Source organism: Mangifera indica, chromosome 12 (assembly GCF_011075055.1).
Source record: "Mangifera indica cultivar Alphonso chromosome 12, CATAS_Mindica_2.1, whole genome shotgun sequence".
Lineage (NCBI taxonomy): Eukaryota > Viridiplantae > Streptophyta > Magnoliopsida > Sapindales > Anacardiaceae > Mangifera > Mangifera indica.
The window spans coordinates 8,831,160-8,849,942 of record NC_058148.1 but is presented as its reverse complement, the minus strand read 5'-3'; the positions used below and the strand labels follow the sequence as shown (position 1 = coordinate 8,849,942).

At 32.5% G+C, this 18,783-nt stretch overlaps 3 protein-coding genes across 6 annotated transcripts; all 3 read left to right on the top strand.

The window, feature by feature from the left end:
• Positions 1–716: 716 nt before the first annotated feature.
• Positions 717–4,069, top strand: LOC123192267 (protein RETARDED ROOT GROWTH-LIKE-like). The gene is made up of 7 exons (XM_044604750.1): positions 717–1,220; positions 1,352–1,460; positions 2,419–2,578; positions 2,966–3,114; positions 3,199–3,350; positions 3,493–3,607; positions 3,692–4,069. The coding sequence occupies exons 1-7, from the start codon at positions 820–822 to the stop codon at positions 3,821–3,823; spliced, it is 1,218 nt and encodes a 405-aa protein (XP_044460685.1). The 5' UTR covers positions 717–819; the 3' UTR covers positions 3,824–4,069.
• Positions 4,070–7,336: 3,267 nt separating this feature from the next.
• Positions 7,337–10,689, top strand: LOC123192325 (protein RETARDED ROOT GROWTH-LIKE-like). Its single transcript, XM_044604831.1, has 7 exons — positions 7,337–7,840; positions 7,972–8,080; positions 9,039–9,198; positions 9,586–9,734; positions 9,819–9,970; positions 10,113–10,227; positions 10,312–10,689. The coding sequence occupies exons 1-7, from the start codon at positions 7,440–7,442 to the stop codon at positions 10,441–10,443; spliced, it is 1,218 nt and encodes a 405-aa protein (XP_044460766.1). The 5' UTR covers positions 7,337–7,439; the 3' UTR covers positions 10,444–10,689.
• Positions 10,690–11,256: 567 nt separating this feature from the next.
• On the top strand, positions 11,257–14,777 carry LOC123192335 (nuclear transcription factor Y subunit B-1-like). Of its 4 annotated transcripts, none has more exons than XM_044604848.1 (7): positions 11,257–11,417; positions 11,768–11,997; positions 12,536–12,665; positions 12,920–12,925; positions 13,069–13,152; positions 13,310–13,360; positions 14,495–14,777. In XM_044604848.1, exons 2-7 carry the CDS (start codon positions 11,780–11,782, stop codon positions 14,540–14,542), a joined length of 537 nt encoding a protein of 178 aa, XP_044460783.1. In that variant the 5' UTR covers positions 11,257–11,417; positions 11,768–11,779; the 3' UTR covers positions 14,543–14,777. The 4 variants fall into 4 exon arrangements, with proteins under 4 accessions (XP_044460783.1, XP_044460781.1, XP_044460784.1 ...); XM_044604846.1 differs by lacking the exon at positions 14,495–14,777 and adding an exon at positions 13,956–14,399; XM_044604847.1 differs by lacking the exons at positions 11,257–11,417; positions 14,495–14,777 and adding exons at positions 11,438–11,525; positions 13,956–14,399.
• Positions 14,778–18,783: the final 4,006 nt, after the last annotated feature.

The following is an 18,783-nucleotide window of genomic DNA, read 5'->3' as shown; positions in this document are numbered from 1 at the left end:
GTGACTAGATTTAGACACCCAGCTATTAAAACAAGAATCGAAATAAAAAACAATCAATTTCTAATATTTAAGAAATAAATATAACTAAAACCTATTGAGATTGAGTTTGTAAGAAATTATTTGGACACAAATTTCTTAACACAATCTCTTAGGATGAAAAAAAAATTAATATTTAATATATGGGGAATTAAAAAGCTTTTCTTTTCTTGAATTTTATTTTTATCTTTTTACGATTTTACCCTTGTGATAAATATTTTTGAAAATATCATTCAATTATAGGGTAAAAATAGGGTTGGATTCGAATAGAATCGAGCTCACCTCAATTCACATATAATTGAGCTCGAGTTCGAATTTGAGCTTGTGAAAGTCAAACTCGAATTTGGTTCAATTCATTTTTTGTTATTAAAACGACGTCATTTTAATATATATTGATCAAAATGACGTTATTTTGTATCAAAATTTTTAATTAAAAAATCAGGTGAGTAGCTCGAGCTCGGCTAAGGTCAACTCGTTTTGGGCTCGTCCGAGCTAAGCTCGAGCTGGCTCGATTCGAATCTAGCCCTAGGTAAAAGTATTATGATGGGAAACTATACAGATATGAGTCTCATATGCTAAAATATGTGGGTCTCTATGTTCGTTCACTAAACCTCAGGGGCGTTAGGAAATCCTCACACTTTTAACGTTGAAAAATTTTAAAATAAGATAATATTGCGGAGGTTCTTCTCTCTTCTCGTCATTCGGCTCACACTAAAGCAACATAACCCTACTGTTACGCCACTCTTCATATTTCAGTAAAATCCCAAATTCACCGTCGAAAAGATGTGGCGCACCATGGATGTCCATTGGCGTGCCGTCCGTGTGCAGGCGCGGCTCGTCCGTACAATTCTTAACCTATTCTCGAAACCACCGTCCTCCAGCTGCTGCCACCACCATCAGCGGCGCCTGCTCAGTCTTTCTCATTTCAAAACCCTAACTCTCCGGACAACTAATTCATGTTCTTTTTCTTCTTCTTCTTCTTCTTTAGATTTCAATTTCAGCTCGGAATTCGTTTCGCCTGTTGTGAGGTGCATATCTTCGGTTTCCTCGGCCCAGCCTCACCCCGTGGTTAACTGGAACGAAGCTGTTTCGTGCTCTGAAATTGGAGATGGCAGGAGCAATCGCAGCTTGGAGGAGGACCGGAAGACTTCAATTCCTGTTAAAGCTTATTTCTTCTCGACTAGGTTTGTCTGTAATTTCCTCAAATTAGTTATTATTATTATTACTTTTTTTGGGAATAGAACTTTATTCTCAAACTCATATGTAATATTGAAATAAAAAATGTGTGTCTAATTGTTGTTATCTTTCGGTGTAGCGTGGATTTGAAGAGCTTAGTGGATCAGAACAAACAGAATTTTATTCCGCCAACGTCGCGTATGACTAATTATGTTGTTTTGAAATTCGGCAATTTTTCGGATTTCAATGTAAGTTCATGTATTTTATTAGTCTGGAATATAATTCTTTTGTTTCTGTTTGATTATGCTATGTTGGTTTGAAAGTATTGATGACAATTTGCTGGAAGCATATATGATTGAATGCATTAGATGCTTACCAGGCATGCACATTTTAATATTTCATTTCTACTTTTGTTGTAGAGTTGGCCTGTTTTTTAAATATTGAACATGTTAGTTGTCTCTATAATTCTGCAATTTTGTTGGTTAAGACTGTTGGAGCTACAAAATTTGTACTGAAATATACCTATGGTCTTTTTCAAGCTGTATGTTCTATTATGTTTACCTACACTTCAAGTTGAGTTTAACTGTTGGATGCATTTGTTGGTTAAGACTGATGATGCATGTAGAGGGATATTTTTGCTTGTTTATTAATTCTTTATCCATGGCTTTCATGGCAATGTTGGCTGGATGAACACTCTTTGCATCTTCAAATGGGCATAAAGGTGAAAAACATTTTAACATTGTACAGGGAGATATGGGGTAATGGATATAGTGCTCACTGCCCAGACTGAAGAAGATAACAACGCCCAACTCACGTGCATAGGAAAGAAGAATTATTATTTTTATTTTAATTAGGACTTAATTTAGAGTGCAAAATATTTCTGTCAACTAAAGGAACCAACATGTTTTATTTAATTTATTTCAAAAAGAAAATTCTTGGTACCATATTCCAAGCATTGCAATTTGTTTCTTATAAATATTCTAATTCTTTGATTTAGCCAACAATTTTTTGTTTTGCTGTGGATGATGGATCTTGTTGTACTTATTGTTGAAAGTACTGTTAAGTGAGTACAATTTTTTATTCCACTGGACATCCTAATGCTGTATTTTGACTAGAACTTTGTGCCTTTTTTCAGTATAAATTGTACATAGTATATCTTACAAACATAGTATATCTTACAAGGGAGTGTAAAATTCCTTGTTCCAGGGCATGGGTGCTTGCATAAGTGCTAGTGACTGCTGCTTCATGGTAGTTTTCCAGTATGGATCCATTGTCTTGTTTAATGTTTCCGAAAATGAGGTTGACAGGTATCTAAAAATTGTGGAAAGATACTCTTCAGGTTTACTTCCAGAAATGAGAAAGGATGGTAAGATCACATAAACTCGTTTATATTAGTTCTTAAATTACCTTTCCACATCTCTTTTTTAAGCTCACATCCCACACACTGTGAAGATGGTAATGCAGATTGTGCAGAGATGAACGTTCTTCATATGTTGAATATATTAAATTTGAAGAGATAAACATCCATAGAACCCCTCAACCTAGATTATGCATGTGAAATCCATAGATGTATTGTGTATCTGTGAACCTAGTTATGATGATAATATGTAGCTTTTTATAAAATTAATAATAAGAGATGAAAGGTCATTTTATGAATTGTTTTCATTTGTGAAGCTGGAGGTTTTTGTTTGTTTTAACTTTGAATGTCGCAAACAATACTTCATTTGCACTTAGATTATTCATTCAACTGCAGAGTACGAGGTGATAGAGAAGCCAACTTTGAGCACATGGATGCAAGGGGGATTGGATCACATTATGTTACAGTACTTGAACATTGATGGAATACGTATAATTGGTAGTGTTCTAGGCCAAAGTATTGCTCTTGACTACTATGTGCGCCAGGTATGAAGACATCATCTTACAAGTGTCTATAGAGTAAATACTTTATTTGGTAATATTGTTAGAAAATTTTTTTTCTTCTCCTAGGTTGATGGAATGGTTGCAGAATTCACTGACATAAATCGTGGAATGGAAAAAACTGGAACATTCACCATGGAAAGCAAAAAACTTTTTCAACTGGTGGGGAAGGCAAATTCTAATCTCGCTGATGTGATTCTTAAGCTTGGCCTTTTTGAAAGGTAATGAGTTAACCATTCTAATAGATCATTTTGAACAGTAATAAATCAAACTACAGTAATAATTTTTTCAACTGACACACCACCGTCAGTATTTCTGTTGTTACATTACTGTGTTTGTACAATTAAAGTTATGCTTTTACAGATCAGACATTGCCTGGAAGGATGCCAAATATGCTCAGATATGGGAGTATCTCAGAGATGAATTTGAATTGACACAGAGATTTGCCAGTCTTGATTTTAAGTTGAAGTTCGTAGAGGTGTATATACTTTTCCATTGTTGGGAAGTTTAGCAACTCTTGCTGTCATTATATGAAAGTTTAACTGATATGTTGTCTTTGCAGCACAATATTCGGTTTCTTCAGGAAATTCTTCAAAACCGGAAATCAGATTTTTTGGAATGGCTCATCATCATATTGATTAGTGCCGAAATTGTTATATCGCTATTTGACCTTTTCCAAAGGACTTTGCATTAGCAATAATTTCCAACAATTCAAGAAGTGAGGACATATGGTCATAATTGCTGTATATTACTTCACAAGTTTTGCTGCTACTACAACAAATCATGAAACCGGGCCATTTTGGTTCATGTAAATAGTTATATGGATTGTCATTATGAATATGTTTCCTTATAACATTAGAATTCTGAATTGAATCAAGTTGTTGACCATTGATTTAATTATCTATGACAATAACTGCACAGATTTCAGTTGCTTGTGGCATCCATTTCAGTCTGCTGATGCTCACTACGATACTCTGCGTATACTAGGAAAAAGTGAATTGAGAATTCCCCAATATCAGTGGTGGTTGCCAATTTATGCCAACTAATAATTTTTCATGATAGATGTGGGATCCCTATATTAATATATGCTTTGGAATTTCATAACAGGCCTCCCCAGAGATTTGAATATGCAGAATAAAGAAATATCACTTTCAGGAATATTTCTCTTGACTTCTGAGTATTTATTATTATATCCCTTGTCTCTTTTAAGATTATTAATTATACTTTCTAATAATTGTATCTGTGGTTGAAATTTACTGGATCAATTCTTATCCCTTTTTTAGCTCATAAAATATTATCTAAATACCATTTTAATAACTATTGTGCAATATGAGCCTCATATAGATTTGATGGAGTAATTTATATTTGAACTTTATCGGTTAAGGAAAAAAAAAAACAATTACAGTTGTTTAAGCAAATTTACCATAACAGCCCTTTTCCTTTCCCTAGTGGGACCACCTCCTCAACCAACGGCTGTGATACAAAAAGCGCCATTCCACTCGTTCTCTCATCTGGTTCTCCTTCTCTGACCTCCCTCTCTTCTGCATCGTCAGATCAATCAGATTTCTATTCTTTCTTTAAAATAAAAATAAAAATACCAATCACTCCTCTCTTCCCCTCTGCCTCCAAAACGCGCGCAAATTAAATATAAAATACTTGTCTCTCCTGGTACTTCTCCTTCTCTTCGTTTCTTTATACAATTCGAAACGTCACTGTTTTTTTTTTTTTTTTTTCACTTCATGTCAAATTTAAATTTCTTCTGCATGTGTTTACATAGGTATTTATGTTCGAACTTCTACTTTGTAGTTCTTTTCGAGATGATCTTTTTTAGATTTTTATATATGTTTTTGTTTACATTTCTGTGTGAGTATTTGATTAGATGACGGCGAAATCTATGTATGCATGTATGTATGTATGTATGGATGAGTACATGTGCTGTTCGTACATGCGTTTTATTTAAGAAAAAGATTATTTTGAAAAATGAGTACACTATTTCTTATGAGCAAAAAATCAATACATGAAAAAGTTGAGCGAGCCAAACACGGCCTAAACTACATTACGCTACCTAGTGAGTTCAAAATAGAATTATATGTAACTACATAATATCCATCAAACTAGCACAACTTCAACAATAAAGTTAAATAGAGCACAAATAGAAAGAAGACAAAGTGAACTGACCTTGGCGGCAATTTTGCTGGGGTCAGGTTTCGGCTGAACTGATTGTTGGAGACTTTGAACATATTTCTGCAGATTTTTGCTCTTTTTCTTGTTCTTCAAACCAAAAGTTTTGTCTTCGACGATTTTTTGCTTCTTCGCTAAATCGGCCTTCGATTGTTTGGCGACATGTTTAAAGCGATTCCAATTTGAATTAGCGAATCAGCAAATTCAACTATTAGCGGATAATACGGACCCGAGCAAGGGTCTCGAATTCGGTCGACGAGATTGGTTTAGGTAAGAAGGTTATGGCCTAATAATTATATATAGGGTATAATGTCATCAGGTGATTTTCATTTAAGTCTACAGTCAAAGAGCCAAAAATTAAAAACTTTGGCGACATTAACAAAATAAAAATAGGGTATGATAATTTTTTAGTAAGGGCAAAGGGCTATTTTTCAACCAAGTTTAAGTGTGAGCACAATGTTATATCTATAGGGTTTAAAAAATCTAAAATCTTACTTATAATATAATTGTTATTAAAATATTTTGTTTAAGATAGGAATAAAATTATTATTTTATTAATAATATTAAAAAAATATAAAATTATTATTTTTTCTCTCCAAAATTTTAAAAATTAACAACTTCACCTTGCCTAAAATTTTTTAACTTTGAAAAGTCACATTTTTCACCCAAATTTGTTCTTTACCTCTCGACCATCATCTTCAAGGTCAATAACCTTCATTTTCCACCCTAAACTGTTAGTTTACGCACAAAAATAAATCTAGAATATATCTTTTTGTTAAAGATGAAGAGATCATATGAGATTTGATGAAGAGATTTAAAATTTCTTCTTCTTCAAGGAAGAGATCCAGAGCCTAGATTTCTTATTTGAAGAAGAGATCTAAATCTCTTTGTCAGCAAAGAGACTTTGTCATCATCTTTTTCAAATCACCAAAGAAAGTGGTTGAAGGAAAAGAAAAAATTCTAAGGTTTTGAGAGAAAATATGATTTTTCAAAGTTAAAAAAACTTTAGAAAAGATGAAATGTTAGTTTTTAAAATTTAAAAGAGAAAAATATAATAAATTATATATTTTTTAATATTATTAGTGAAATAATGATTTTACCCCTATTTCTAATTAAAATTTTTAATCTCAGTCGATCAATAAGTGAGAGTTCGAGTTTTTTAAACCATGTGAATATAATTTTGATATCGCACCTAAACTTGGGTGAGAAAAAGTCCTTTGGCCATCATTTTCCACGAAGAATACCATATAGTCCATGACATCACTATAAGAAAGGTATTTAAATATTCCTTGAGTCCATCAGAATTAAGGGTGACTAGATTTAGACACCCAGCTATTAAAACAAGAATCGAAATAAAAAACAATCAATTTCTAATATTTAAGAAATAAATATAACTAAAACCTATTGAGATTGAGTTTGTAAGAAATTATTTGGACACAAATTTCTTAACACAATCTCTTAGGATGAAAAAAAAATTAATATTTAATATATGGGGAATTAAAAAGCTTTTCTTTTCTTGAATTTTATTTTTATCTTTTTACGATTTTACCCTTGTGATAAATATTTTTGAAAATATCATTCAATTATAGGGTAAAAATAGGGTTGGATTCGAATAGAATCGAGCTCACCTCAATTCACATATAATTGAGCTCGAGTTCGAATTTGAGCTTGTGAAAGTCAAACTCGAATTTGGTTCAATTCATTTTTTGTTATTAAAACGACGTCATTTTAATATATATTGATCAAAATAACGTTATTTTGTATCAAAATTTTTAATTAAAAAATCAGGTGAGTAGCTCGAGCTCGGCTAAGGTCAACTCGTTTTGGGCTCGTCCGAGCTAAGCTCGAGCTGGCTCGATTCGAATCTAGCCCTAGATAAAAGTATTATGATGGGAAACTATACAGATATGAGTCTCATATGCTAAAATATGTGGGTCTCTATGTTCGTTCACTAAACCTCAGGGGCGTTAGGAAATCCTCACACTTTTAACGTTGAAAAATTTTAAAATAAGATAATATTGCGGAGGTTCTTCTCTCTTCTCGTCATTCGGCTCACACTAAAGCAACATAACCCTACTGTTACGCCACTCTTCATATTTCAGTAAAATCCCAAATTCACCGTCGAAAAGATGTGGCGCACCATGGATGTCCATTGGCGTGCCGTCCGTGTGCAGGCGCGGCTCGTCCGTACAATTCTTAACCTATTCTCGAAACCACCGTCCTCCAGCTGCTGCCACCACCATCAGCGGCGCCTGCTCAGTCTTTCTCATTTCAAAACCCTAACTCTCCGGACAACTAATTCATGTTCTTTTTCTTCTTCTTCTTCTTCTTTAGATTTCAATTTCAGCTCGGAATTCGTTTCGCCTGTTGTGAGGTGCATATCTTCGGTTTCCTCGGCCCAGCCTCACCCCGTGGTTAACTGGAACGAAGCTGTTTCGTGCTCTGAAATTGGAGATGGCAGGAGCAATCGCAGCTTGGAGGAGGACCGGAAGACTTCAATTCCTGTTAAAGCTTATTTCTTCTCGACTAGGTTTGTCTGTAATTTCCTCAAATTAGTTATTATTATTATTACTTTTTTTGGGAATAGAACTTTATTCTCAAACTCATATGTAATATTGAAATAAAAAATGTGTGTCTAATTGTTGTTATCTTTCGGTGTAGCGTGGATTTGAAGAGCTTAGTGGATCAGAACAAACAGAATTTTATTCCGCCAACGTCGCGTATGACTAATTATGTTGTTTTGAAATTCGGCAATTTTTCGGATTTCAATGTAAGTTCATGTATTTTATTAGTCTGGAATATAATTCTTTTGTTTCTGTTTGATTATGCTATGTTGGTTTGAAAGTATTGATGACAATTTGCTGGAAGCATATATGATTGAATGCATTAGATGCTTACCAGGCATGCACATTTTAATATTTCATTTCTACTTTTGTTGTAGAGTTGGCCTGTTTTTTAAATATTGAACATGTTAGTTGTCTCTATAATTCTGCAATTTTGTTGGTTAAGACTGTTGGAGCTACAAAATTTGTACTGAAATATACCTATGGTCTTTTTCAAGCTGTATGTTCTATTATGTTTACCTACACTTCAAGTTGAGTTTAACTGTTGGATGCATTTGTTGGTTAAGACTGATGATGCATGTAGAGGGATATTTTTGCTTGTTTATTAATTCTTTATCCATGGCTTTCATGGCAATGTTGGCTGGATGAACGCTCTTTGCATCTTCAAATGGGCATAAAGGTGAAAAACATTTTAACATTGTACAGGGAGATATGGGGTAATGGATATAGTGCTCACTGCCCAGACTGAAGAAGATAACAACGCCCAACTCACGTGCATAGGAAAGAAGAATTATTATTTTTATTTTAATTAGGACTTAATTTAGAGTGCAAAATATTTCTGTCAACTAAAGGAACCAACATGTTTTATTTAATTTATTTCAAAAAGAAAATTCTTGGTACCATATTCCAAGCATTGCAATTTGTTTCTTATAAATATTCTAATTCTTTGATTTAGCCAACAATTTTTTGTTTTGCTGTGGATGATGGATCTTGTTGTACTTATTGTTGAAAGTACTGTTAAGTGAGTACAATTTTTTATTCCACTGGACATCCTAATGCTGTATTTTGACTAGAACTTTGTGCCTTTTTTCAGTATAAATTGTACATAGTATATCTTACAAACATAGTATATCTTACAAGGGAGTGTAAAATTCCTTGTTCCAGGGCATGGGTGCTTGCATAAGTGCTAGTGACTGCTGCTTCATGGTAGTTTTCCAGTATGGATCCATTGTCTTGTTTAATGTTTCCGAAAATGAGGTTGACAGGTATCTAAAAATTGTGGAAAGATACTCTTCAGGTTTACTTCCAGAAATGAGAAAGGATGGTAAGATCACATAAACTCGTTTATATTAGTTCTTAAATTACCTTTCCACATCTCTTTTTTAAGCTCACATCCCACACACTGTGAAGATGGTAATGCAGATTGTGCAGAGATGAACGTTCTTCATATGTTGAATATATTAAATTTGAAGAGATAAACATCCATAGAACCCCTCAACCTAGATTATGCATGTGAAATCCATAGATGTATTGTGTATCTGTGAACCTAGTTATGATGATAATATGTAGCTTTTTATAAAATTAATAATAAGAGATGAAAGGTCATTTTATGAATTGTTTTCATTTGTGAAGCTGGAGGTTTTTGTTTGTTTTAACTTTGAATGTCGCAAACAATACTTCATTTGCACTTAGATTATTCATTCAACTGCAGAGTACGAGGTGATAGAGAAGCCAACTTTGAGCACATGGATGCAAGGGGGATTGGATCACATTATGTTACAGTACTTGAACATTGATGGAATACGTATAATTGGTAGTGTTCTAGGCCAAAGTATTGCTCTTGACTACTATGTGCGCCAGGTATGAAGACATCATCTTACAAGTGTCTATAGAGTAAATACTTTATTTGGTAATATTGTTAGAAAATTTTTTTTCTTCTCCTAGGTTGATGGAATGGTTGCAGAATTCACTGACATAAATCGTGGAATGGAAAAAACTGGAACATTCACCATGGAAAGCAAAAAACTTTTTCAACTGGTGGGGAAGGCAAATTCTAATCTCGCTGATGTGATTCTTAAGCTTGGCCTTTTTGAAAGGTAATGAGTTAACCATTCTAATAGATCATTTTGAACAGTAATAAATCAAACTACAGTAATAATTTTTTCAACTGACACACCACCGTCAGTATTTCTGTTGTTACATTACTGTGTTTGTACAATTAAAGTTATGCTTTTACAGATCAGACATTGCCTGGAAGGATGCCAAATATGCTCAGATATGGGAGTATCTCAGAGATGAATTTGAATTGACACAGAGATTTGCCAGTCTTGATTTTAAGTTGAAGTTCGTAGAGGTGTATATACTTTTCCATTGTTGGGAAGTTTAGCAACTCTTGCTGTCATTATATGAAAGTTTAACTGATATGTTGTCTTTGCAGCACAATATTCGGTTTCTTCAGGAAATTCTTCAAAACCGGAAATCAGATTTTTTGGAATGGCTCATCATCATATTGATTAGTGCCGAAATTGTTATATCGCTATTTGACCTTTTCCAAAGGACTTTGCATTAGCAATAATTTCCAACAATTCAAGAAGTGAGGACATATGGTCATAATTGCTGTATATTACTCCACAAGTTTTGCTGCTACTACAACAAATCATGAAACCGGGCCATTTTGGTTCATGTAAATAGTTATATGGATTGTCATTATGAATATGTTTCCTTATAACATTAGAATTCTGAATTGAATCAAGTTGTTGACCATTGATTTAATTATCTATGACAATAACTGCACAGATTTCAGTTGCTTGTGGCATCCATTTCAGTCTGCTGATGCTCGCTACGATACTCTGCGTATACTAGGAAAAAGTGAATTGAGAATTCCCCAATATCTGTGGTGGTTGCCAGTTTATGCCAACTAATAATTTTTCATGATAGATGTGGGATCCCTATATTAATATATGCTTTGGAATTTCATAACAGGCCTCCCCAGAGATTTGAATATGCAGAATAAAGAAATATCACTTTCAGGAATATTTCTCTTGACTTCTGAGTATTTATTATTATATCCCTTGTCTCTTTTAAGATTATTAATTATACTTTCTAATAATTGTATCTGTGGTTGAAATTTACTGGATCAATTCTTATCCCTTTTTTAGCTCATAAAATATTATCTAAATACCATTTTAATAACTATTGTGCAATATGAGCCTCACATAGATTTGATGGAGTAATTTATATTTGAACTTTATCGGTTAAGGAAAAAAAAAAACAATTACAGTTGTTTAAGCAAATTTACCATAACAGCCCTTTTCCTTTCCCTAGTGGGACCACCTCCTCAACCAACGGCTGTGATACAAAAAGCGCCATCCCACTCGTTCTCTCATCTGGTTCTCCTTCTCTGACCTCCCTCTCTTCTGCATCGTCAGATCAATCAGATTTCTATTCTTTCTTTAAAATAAAAATAAAAATACCAATCACTCCTCTCTTCCCCTCTGCCTCCAAAACGCGCGCAAATTAAATATAAAATACTTGTCTCTCCTGGTACTTCTCCTTCTCTTCGTTTCTTTATACAATTCGAAACGTCACTGTTTTTTTTTTTTTTTTTCACTTCATGTCAAATTTAAATTTCTTCTGCATGTGTTTACATAGGTATTTATGTTCGAACTTCTACTTTTTAGTTCTTTTCGAGATGATCTTTTTTAGATTTTTATATATGTTTTTGTTTACATTTCTGTGTGAGTATTTGATTAGATGACGGCGAAATCTATGTATGCATGTATGTATGTATGTATGGATGAGTACATGTGCTGTTCGTACATGCGTGTTTAAAGTTAGGGTTTCGTTTTCAATACGTTAAATGTGGAGATTTGATACGTGTGAGGGTAATTTAGGGATTTGGTGAGATGGCGGATGCACCAACGAGTCCGGCGGGAGGTAGCCACGAGAGTGGTGGTGAGCAGAGCCCGCGGTCAGGGGTAAGAGAGCAAGATAGGTATTTGCCAATTGCTAACATAAGCAGGATCATGAAGAAGGCCTTGCCCCCCAACGGAAAGATCGCTAAGGACGCTAAGGACACCGTACAGGAATGCGTTTCCGAGTTCATCAGCTTCATCACCAGCGAGTATGGAATCATAAATTCCGTTTTTATTTTTAATTTGCTTGTGATTACTGTAGCTTTAGTACTTTGGAGAATAATTAGGCGAATGGTGATTTGAGGTTTTTTCCTATTTACTTTTGAGTGATTTGTGTTATGAGTTTTGAGTTTTGGGGAATGTGGTTTTAGCATTGTGGATGGTGTCGTTTTGGTGTTTTTGGAAGGCGAAGTGTTGTTTTATTTGTTTAGAATTATTTTTCTCCAAATGAGGGTTTTTGTTTTGTCTTGTTGTGATAATGTTTTTTTGTGAAGTGGACTTCTGTTTTATGGAAGAGTGAAGATTGGGTTGTATTCTGATTATAGTTTTGAGAAGTTGGGTTTTACTTATTGGAAAGCAAGGTTTTGGTTTCTGTCAGGGGTGGCTTTTATGATGTTAAAGTAATTGTGAATTAAATTTTTTTCTTTTTAAAAAAATATATTCAATATTTTTCTTGATTGTGATTTTGTTTTTGGAAATTTGTTTATATTTTATGAAAAATGATTTGCAAAATTTCTTCTCTGTTAGGGCAAGTGATAAGTGTCAAAAGGAGAAGAGGAAGACAGTTAATGGGGATGATTTGCTCTGGGCAATGGCAACGTTAGGGTTTGAAGATTATATTGAGCCTCTTAAGGCGTACCTAATGAGATATAGGGAGGTATATCATCTTTTAATTGTGATTCATTCTTTCCTTTGCTTGGTTAATGCCCAATTACCTGTCAGAAATCTGAAATTGAACTCTTTTTTTTAATTTCTACCATATATATTGAACTAAATGCTGTTGTTGCCTTTGGTTTGGCTTTTTTATGTAATTTTCTTATGATGTTGCGTCACTTGTGAATTTGCTCTAACAATGTCTCTGTCTTTTTCCTTTTGGGGATTGTTATTTTCTGGGATGATCACCGGTAATAGTTGGAGGTAATGAATCATTTCTTCCCTGTGATTTTTTCATTTATTAATTTTATATTAATTTCCTTTGCTATCCAAAAAAATTTTTTCCTAGAAAATTAGAACTCTTACAACTAGTTCTGACACTGTTAGGAAAACTTGAACTCTGACAGGGTGACACCAAGGGATCTGCTAGGGGTGGGGACGGACCTGCTAAAAGAGATACAGTTGGAACTCTTCCTGGCCAAAATACACAGGTGCAACCATATAATTCAAATAATCTTACTTTATAATTCCTTAAAAGAAGATTGAAATTCATCGGATATGGTTGTGTTGTTCTTGTTTAACAATTATTGATAATTGATCATTGCCTTATTTTATTTTTTCTGCATTGGTGGTGAATAAATCTGGCAGTTGGCTCTTCAGGGATCATTGAACTATGCTAATCCGCAAGTTAATTCCCAAGTAATTATCTCTCTTATAAACTTGATCAATTTTTCATTAACTGAAAAATGAAATGCTAATTAAATGGTACAACCAACCTTTTTGGGTATTGTGTTGCTTCGCATACTGGTGTGCCAATTCTTTATCTAATAGTTGTTAATTTAAACAGAAATGTCCTTGGTTAACTGTGCTTGGAAACAGATTGAATTTCATATTTTCCTTCATGTCTTGCTTGTTTAGTGCATAAGTTAGTTAAAACATTTTCCAGGGATCTGCAATGGTCTACAAAATAGCCCTATGAATTGTTACATTCATCTAGATTGCAAACAGTTGATCCCTGTGTGTCCAAAACCCTTTTGCATTGGCTTATATAGGATTCAAAACAACTCTGTTTGTCATGTGAAATTCTTATTGTTATTGTAGATAAGTTTTGGTTCTAACTGGTTTATGTAAAAGTCAGGTAGCATTTTATCTATATAGTTCATCAACATTGTGCTGTTGGAATCAGGGAACTTTAGAATAGGCAATTGGGTAATTTTACTCAATATTAAATAAATTAATAAAAATAAAATCTCTAGGTCGTACTAATCAATGTCATTGATGTACTTCTATTCAGCCAATGGCTCCAACTGCAGTTCACAGAGAACCAAGGCTGGTGATAAAGGAATCCCGAGAAATCTACAGAATTATTTTTTTAATTATTTTGTTGTCCTTTTTACTATTATCAAGATTCTTGTCTGCTTCCATTTGACATTGCAATTACTGTCTCGCTGTAGTGGGCATACCTTCCTAAATCCATCTGAATTAGCCAGGGATAGTGAAAAAATTACTTGGGACAGCTGCCATGTAAAGCCTGGTTATGAGAGTGGTGGGAACCAAAACTCCTTACTCACTTCCTGGCTGAATTTGGGGTGTTATTATTGGTGACTGTCTAGTAAAATGATAGGTGTTATACAGCTAAGTTGCTAGCTCATGCCTTATCCTGCCCTAAAGCAAGGCTGGTTGGCGAATGAATTGGCAGTACCACAAATTGAAATTTGGTCTATAGCTCTTTTTTTTCCATTTTTTTTTTTTTAAGAAAAGAGAGGAAAGTATTTGGTGAGATCTATTTGTTGCTGGGGTTCTAATGAAATGGGTTTTCCTTGAATTTCACAGGCACAGGGGCAGTATATGATCGCTCCATCCATGCACGGGAATGAGTAAGAGGTTTTAGCATCATTTTTTTGAATTCTAGGTTGATCAAATTATTTAGTTTTAACTCCTACAGCTTCTTTTATATTGACTTACTTGACCCATAGTGCTATATATCTAGTGGTTCTGTTTGTGGTTGAGGGTGATTTGGATTAATTTTTTCTTTTGATTCCCTCATCAACAGAACATCTATAGTGTAAATGTGTCTCTTTCTCTAATTTAGGGTTGCATGAAGCATTTATTTTCAGACTTGTATTCTTATACCTACCTCCTAGTCTCTTCTTCAATAAGCATGACCTTTATAATGTAATTGAGGTCTTGATTGATTTAAGCTAAATCTTTCCTTCATGTCTGATCCATGGAATGCACTCTTCTTAAGGAAGGTGTATTCCAGTTTGTAGATGTGTATGTGTGGTGGGATCTATTAGGCATAGCCCACAAGTAACCAACTGCCAACCCACCACCATATCCAAAACCCTAAATTAAAATTAAATACGCCATTAAAACTCACTCATGTACATCTGTGGCCACCCAAATGTCCAAAATGAAAGCATACACTTCACTCACTCGATTGCATTGTCACTCTCTCTCAGAGTAGCACGTGACACTTATTTGCCACTTAAAAGAGTACCACGTTACATGCACGTGATAAGTGATAATACACACTTCACTTTACTTCACAGGCTAGAGTGAGAAAAACAAAGCAAAACAGTAACTCCCAATTAAAACAACAAACTGATGTACTAACTTCTTTTGTATTAATTACTGTCTACTTATTCTCTCCCTCCACAACGTGACCATCATTTCTTGCTTCGCACGAGCTGGACAGCTCAACTTTCTATCCCACCAAATGCTCCATAACCCATTTTCAGTTTCTTCTTATACCATCCATCTAATGGCCTTCTAATTCTATTTTCCATTTAAGTAATTCTGCATGTTGTTTGTGTATTTTGCAGTGACAAGTAATAATAATTTTAACAGGTGAAAACACAAGGGAGGTGTTTAGTTCCAACTCAAACACAGAAAGCGTTCTGTTCACTTCCATCACCCCCATTTGAAACGTCATCTTCTATTTTTAAAAACAAAAAGCTTTTGACACCACCCTCACCTTGCACATTCATTTCATTGTTATAAAAGTATAGTTATCAGTATCTTAAAATATATAATACATGTTTTATGAAATTGTATAATATAGATAAAAAATTATACATATTATGAAATATATCATAATTAATATGATATAATGAATATATTATACGATATAATACATATTATGAAATGTATTATAATTAATATGAGGTGTTTAGTTTTCAAAATAATGATGTATTAATTATATTTTTTATTATTTTATTTTTAAAAAATTATATCATATGATATGATATGATATTTAATATATAATATGTAAAATTAAGTTATTAATACATAATATAAAACACCATTTAACTTATATGATAAGAGTGAGTGAAGGTCCAGGTTAGATGGTATGTTTTTCCTCGGTGTAAATTTAGTTTAGAATTAACGGTGGGCTTTTATTTCTATCAGTTACATGCTATACAGCTGGCCACGTTACACACATTGTTGCATTCATAGTAGAATAGAAGAGATTTTGATTTCTAAATCTGCCCATTCATACCTGGCTCCTCTTTCTTCATTCCTTCCAAATTATGGTAGTTGAATCTTTATCGTATTATGAATAAAAAACTTTATTTTTATATCATATATTATATATCATATGATATTATATGATATATTTTTAAAAAATAAAATAATAAAAAATTCTTGTTAACATATAGTTGTTTTAGAAAATATTATACACTCTTATAAATTTAAAATTTCTCATAAACATATATATTATATTATCATATTTTTTTAAAATATGTATTAATCTATATCGATAATATGTATCATATCACCTAAAAAAAATATATCATATACTAAAAAAAAATAAAGTTGTGTAATTTATATAACTTTTAGGCAAGAGCGCTGTGAGGAGATTTTATAACTCTCTAAAATTATTTTCCGTGTAATTATTTGAATTAATTTTTTTATAATAAAATTATATATACATATTTTTTATATAATTAAAATATATAAATGATATATTATTATATAATTTAATAATTTTAAATTAAAAATAAAAAATATAATTATATTATATTATATTATTTATAATACTTAAATTATGTATTAAAAATATCTCTATTATATAATTATGAACATGATTAAGGGTTAAAAATATAATATTCCATAAACTTATAAATTTTCAAATAATTTTGATTGGACGGCGCGCGTGACGCATTAGAGAGTAGACTTGAACTTGACAATGACGACGAAGAAGAGAGTAAGTAGTTTGAGCCTTGAAAGGGGGTCCACGTGATCCAGCAGAAATGTTGTAAGATCTGCTGCGTTCTTGTTGCTGACTTTGACCATTTCGTTGCTTACAAAAATATATTTAAATATAGGCCAAATCACTATTTGACACCCTAGTTTTAGTGCAATTATAAATTGTTATTTATTAACTATTAAAAACATAAATATCTACTATTTTATTCAATTTTATTATTATTATGAAAGATAAAATTATTATTTAATAAAAAATATTTTTAAAAAAACTATAAATTCATCACATTATCCTCCTCCTAAGTTTATAAACTAATAATTTATCTCACCTTTCTTTACCTAAGGTTTGAAAAATTAATATTTCTCTCTTAAGGTTTTTTAGCATGCTATCGCTAACTAGAGATGGTGGTGTTCTTTCTCCCTCCTACCTTCTTTCTCAACTACTATCCATTTTCGATCATTATTGATTATCTTCTCCTGTACTAGTTAACGTATGAGGAGACCAAGATATGAGTCTTTTCATTATACGACAAAAAAATCTTAATTTCTTTGTAGTTTCATCGTATGATAAAGAGCTCTAGATCCCTTCGTAGCTCAACAAAGAGACCCAAATTTAGGTTTTGTTGTGTGCTGACTAATGAGAGAGAGGACAATCAAAAATAGAGTAAGACTAAAAGAGAAGTCAGGAGAGAGAGAGAGAGAGAATGTTGTTATCGTTGTCGTTTTTCGTAACTGACAACTGCTATAAAAATCTTAAAAAGAAATATAAATTTTTCAAATTTTGGGTGGAAGAAACTTTGTTAGTTTTTAAACTTATATAAATATGATAAATTTTTTGTTTTTAAAAGATTTTTATTAAATAATAATTTTATCTCTTACAATAATTATAAAATTGAATAGATATTTAGATTTTTAATAATTAACATATAAGAAGTGGGGTGTGTCCTAAACATTGGGTGGGAAATAGTTATATGGTCTTAAATGAAACCAAATATTTGCTATATTCAATGCCACCAACCGCCAATCATGGAGTGCCACGCCTACTTAATAAAGACACTAAAGTAAAAACTGAAAATTTTAAATGAGGCGGCATTTATTTGTCTCACTTGTTTTGTTGTTCACGTAATTTTATTTTGCTGTTTGTTTTTAGTGTGTTATATTTATTTGTCTCTTTTAGATTTTAAATTGATGGTGTAAGTCTATTTATTCAGCCAATACCATAGGATTGTAAATATTCAATACAAAAATTATATCTTAATTTTTAAAATCATGTTATCTGATTCCATCAAAATTTGTTCGTAAGAATATTTAGACCCATTTTCACGAAATTGATTGTATCTCTACGATTAAAATTAGATTTAATTACAAAACGACAATAAACTATAGTAATAATGATTAGATATGTGCTCAATATAACTTAACATATGGATAGCAACCTTTTTCTGAAAACAACAACCTTTTAAATTATGTTTTATCATTATTTTGTATTTAAAAAAGTTTTTCTCTTCACTATTTACGTCAATCCTTAGAATCAAAAGAAGTCCAAAAACCTACTTATATTGAAACACATTATTAATACTCTATTGAAACACATTTTTTAGAGATAAATATATAGAGCAAGGAGGAATGATAACTAAGTTCATCCCAAAGTTTTTCTTTTTAATTTTTTTTAATGACCGAAGAACTTTATCTGACTTCATCGGATAAGTAGACCCTAGAGTGTAATGATTGAACCCACAATTATTATATTGAGTAAGTTAAAAGTGATTTATTATGAAACATTACTAATCAATATTACGTTATTCATGTCTTGACCTTTCAGATATAAAAGGTCATACTATTCGAACTTTGACCTTTTATCAGAGAAGTTTTTCTTTTCACTACTTAGATTAATCCTGGGAATCAAAAGAAAT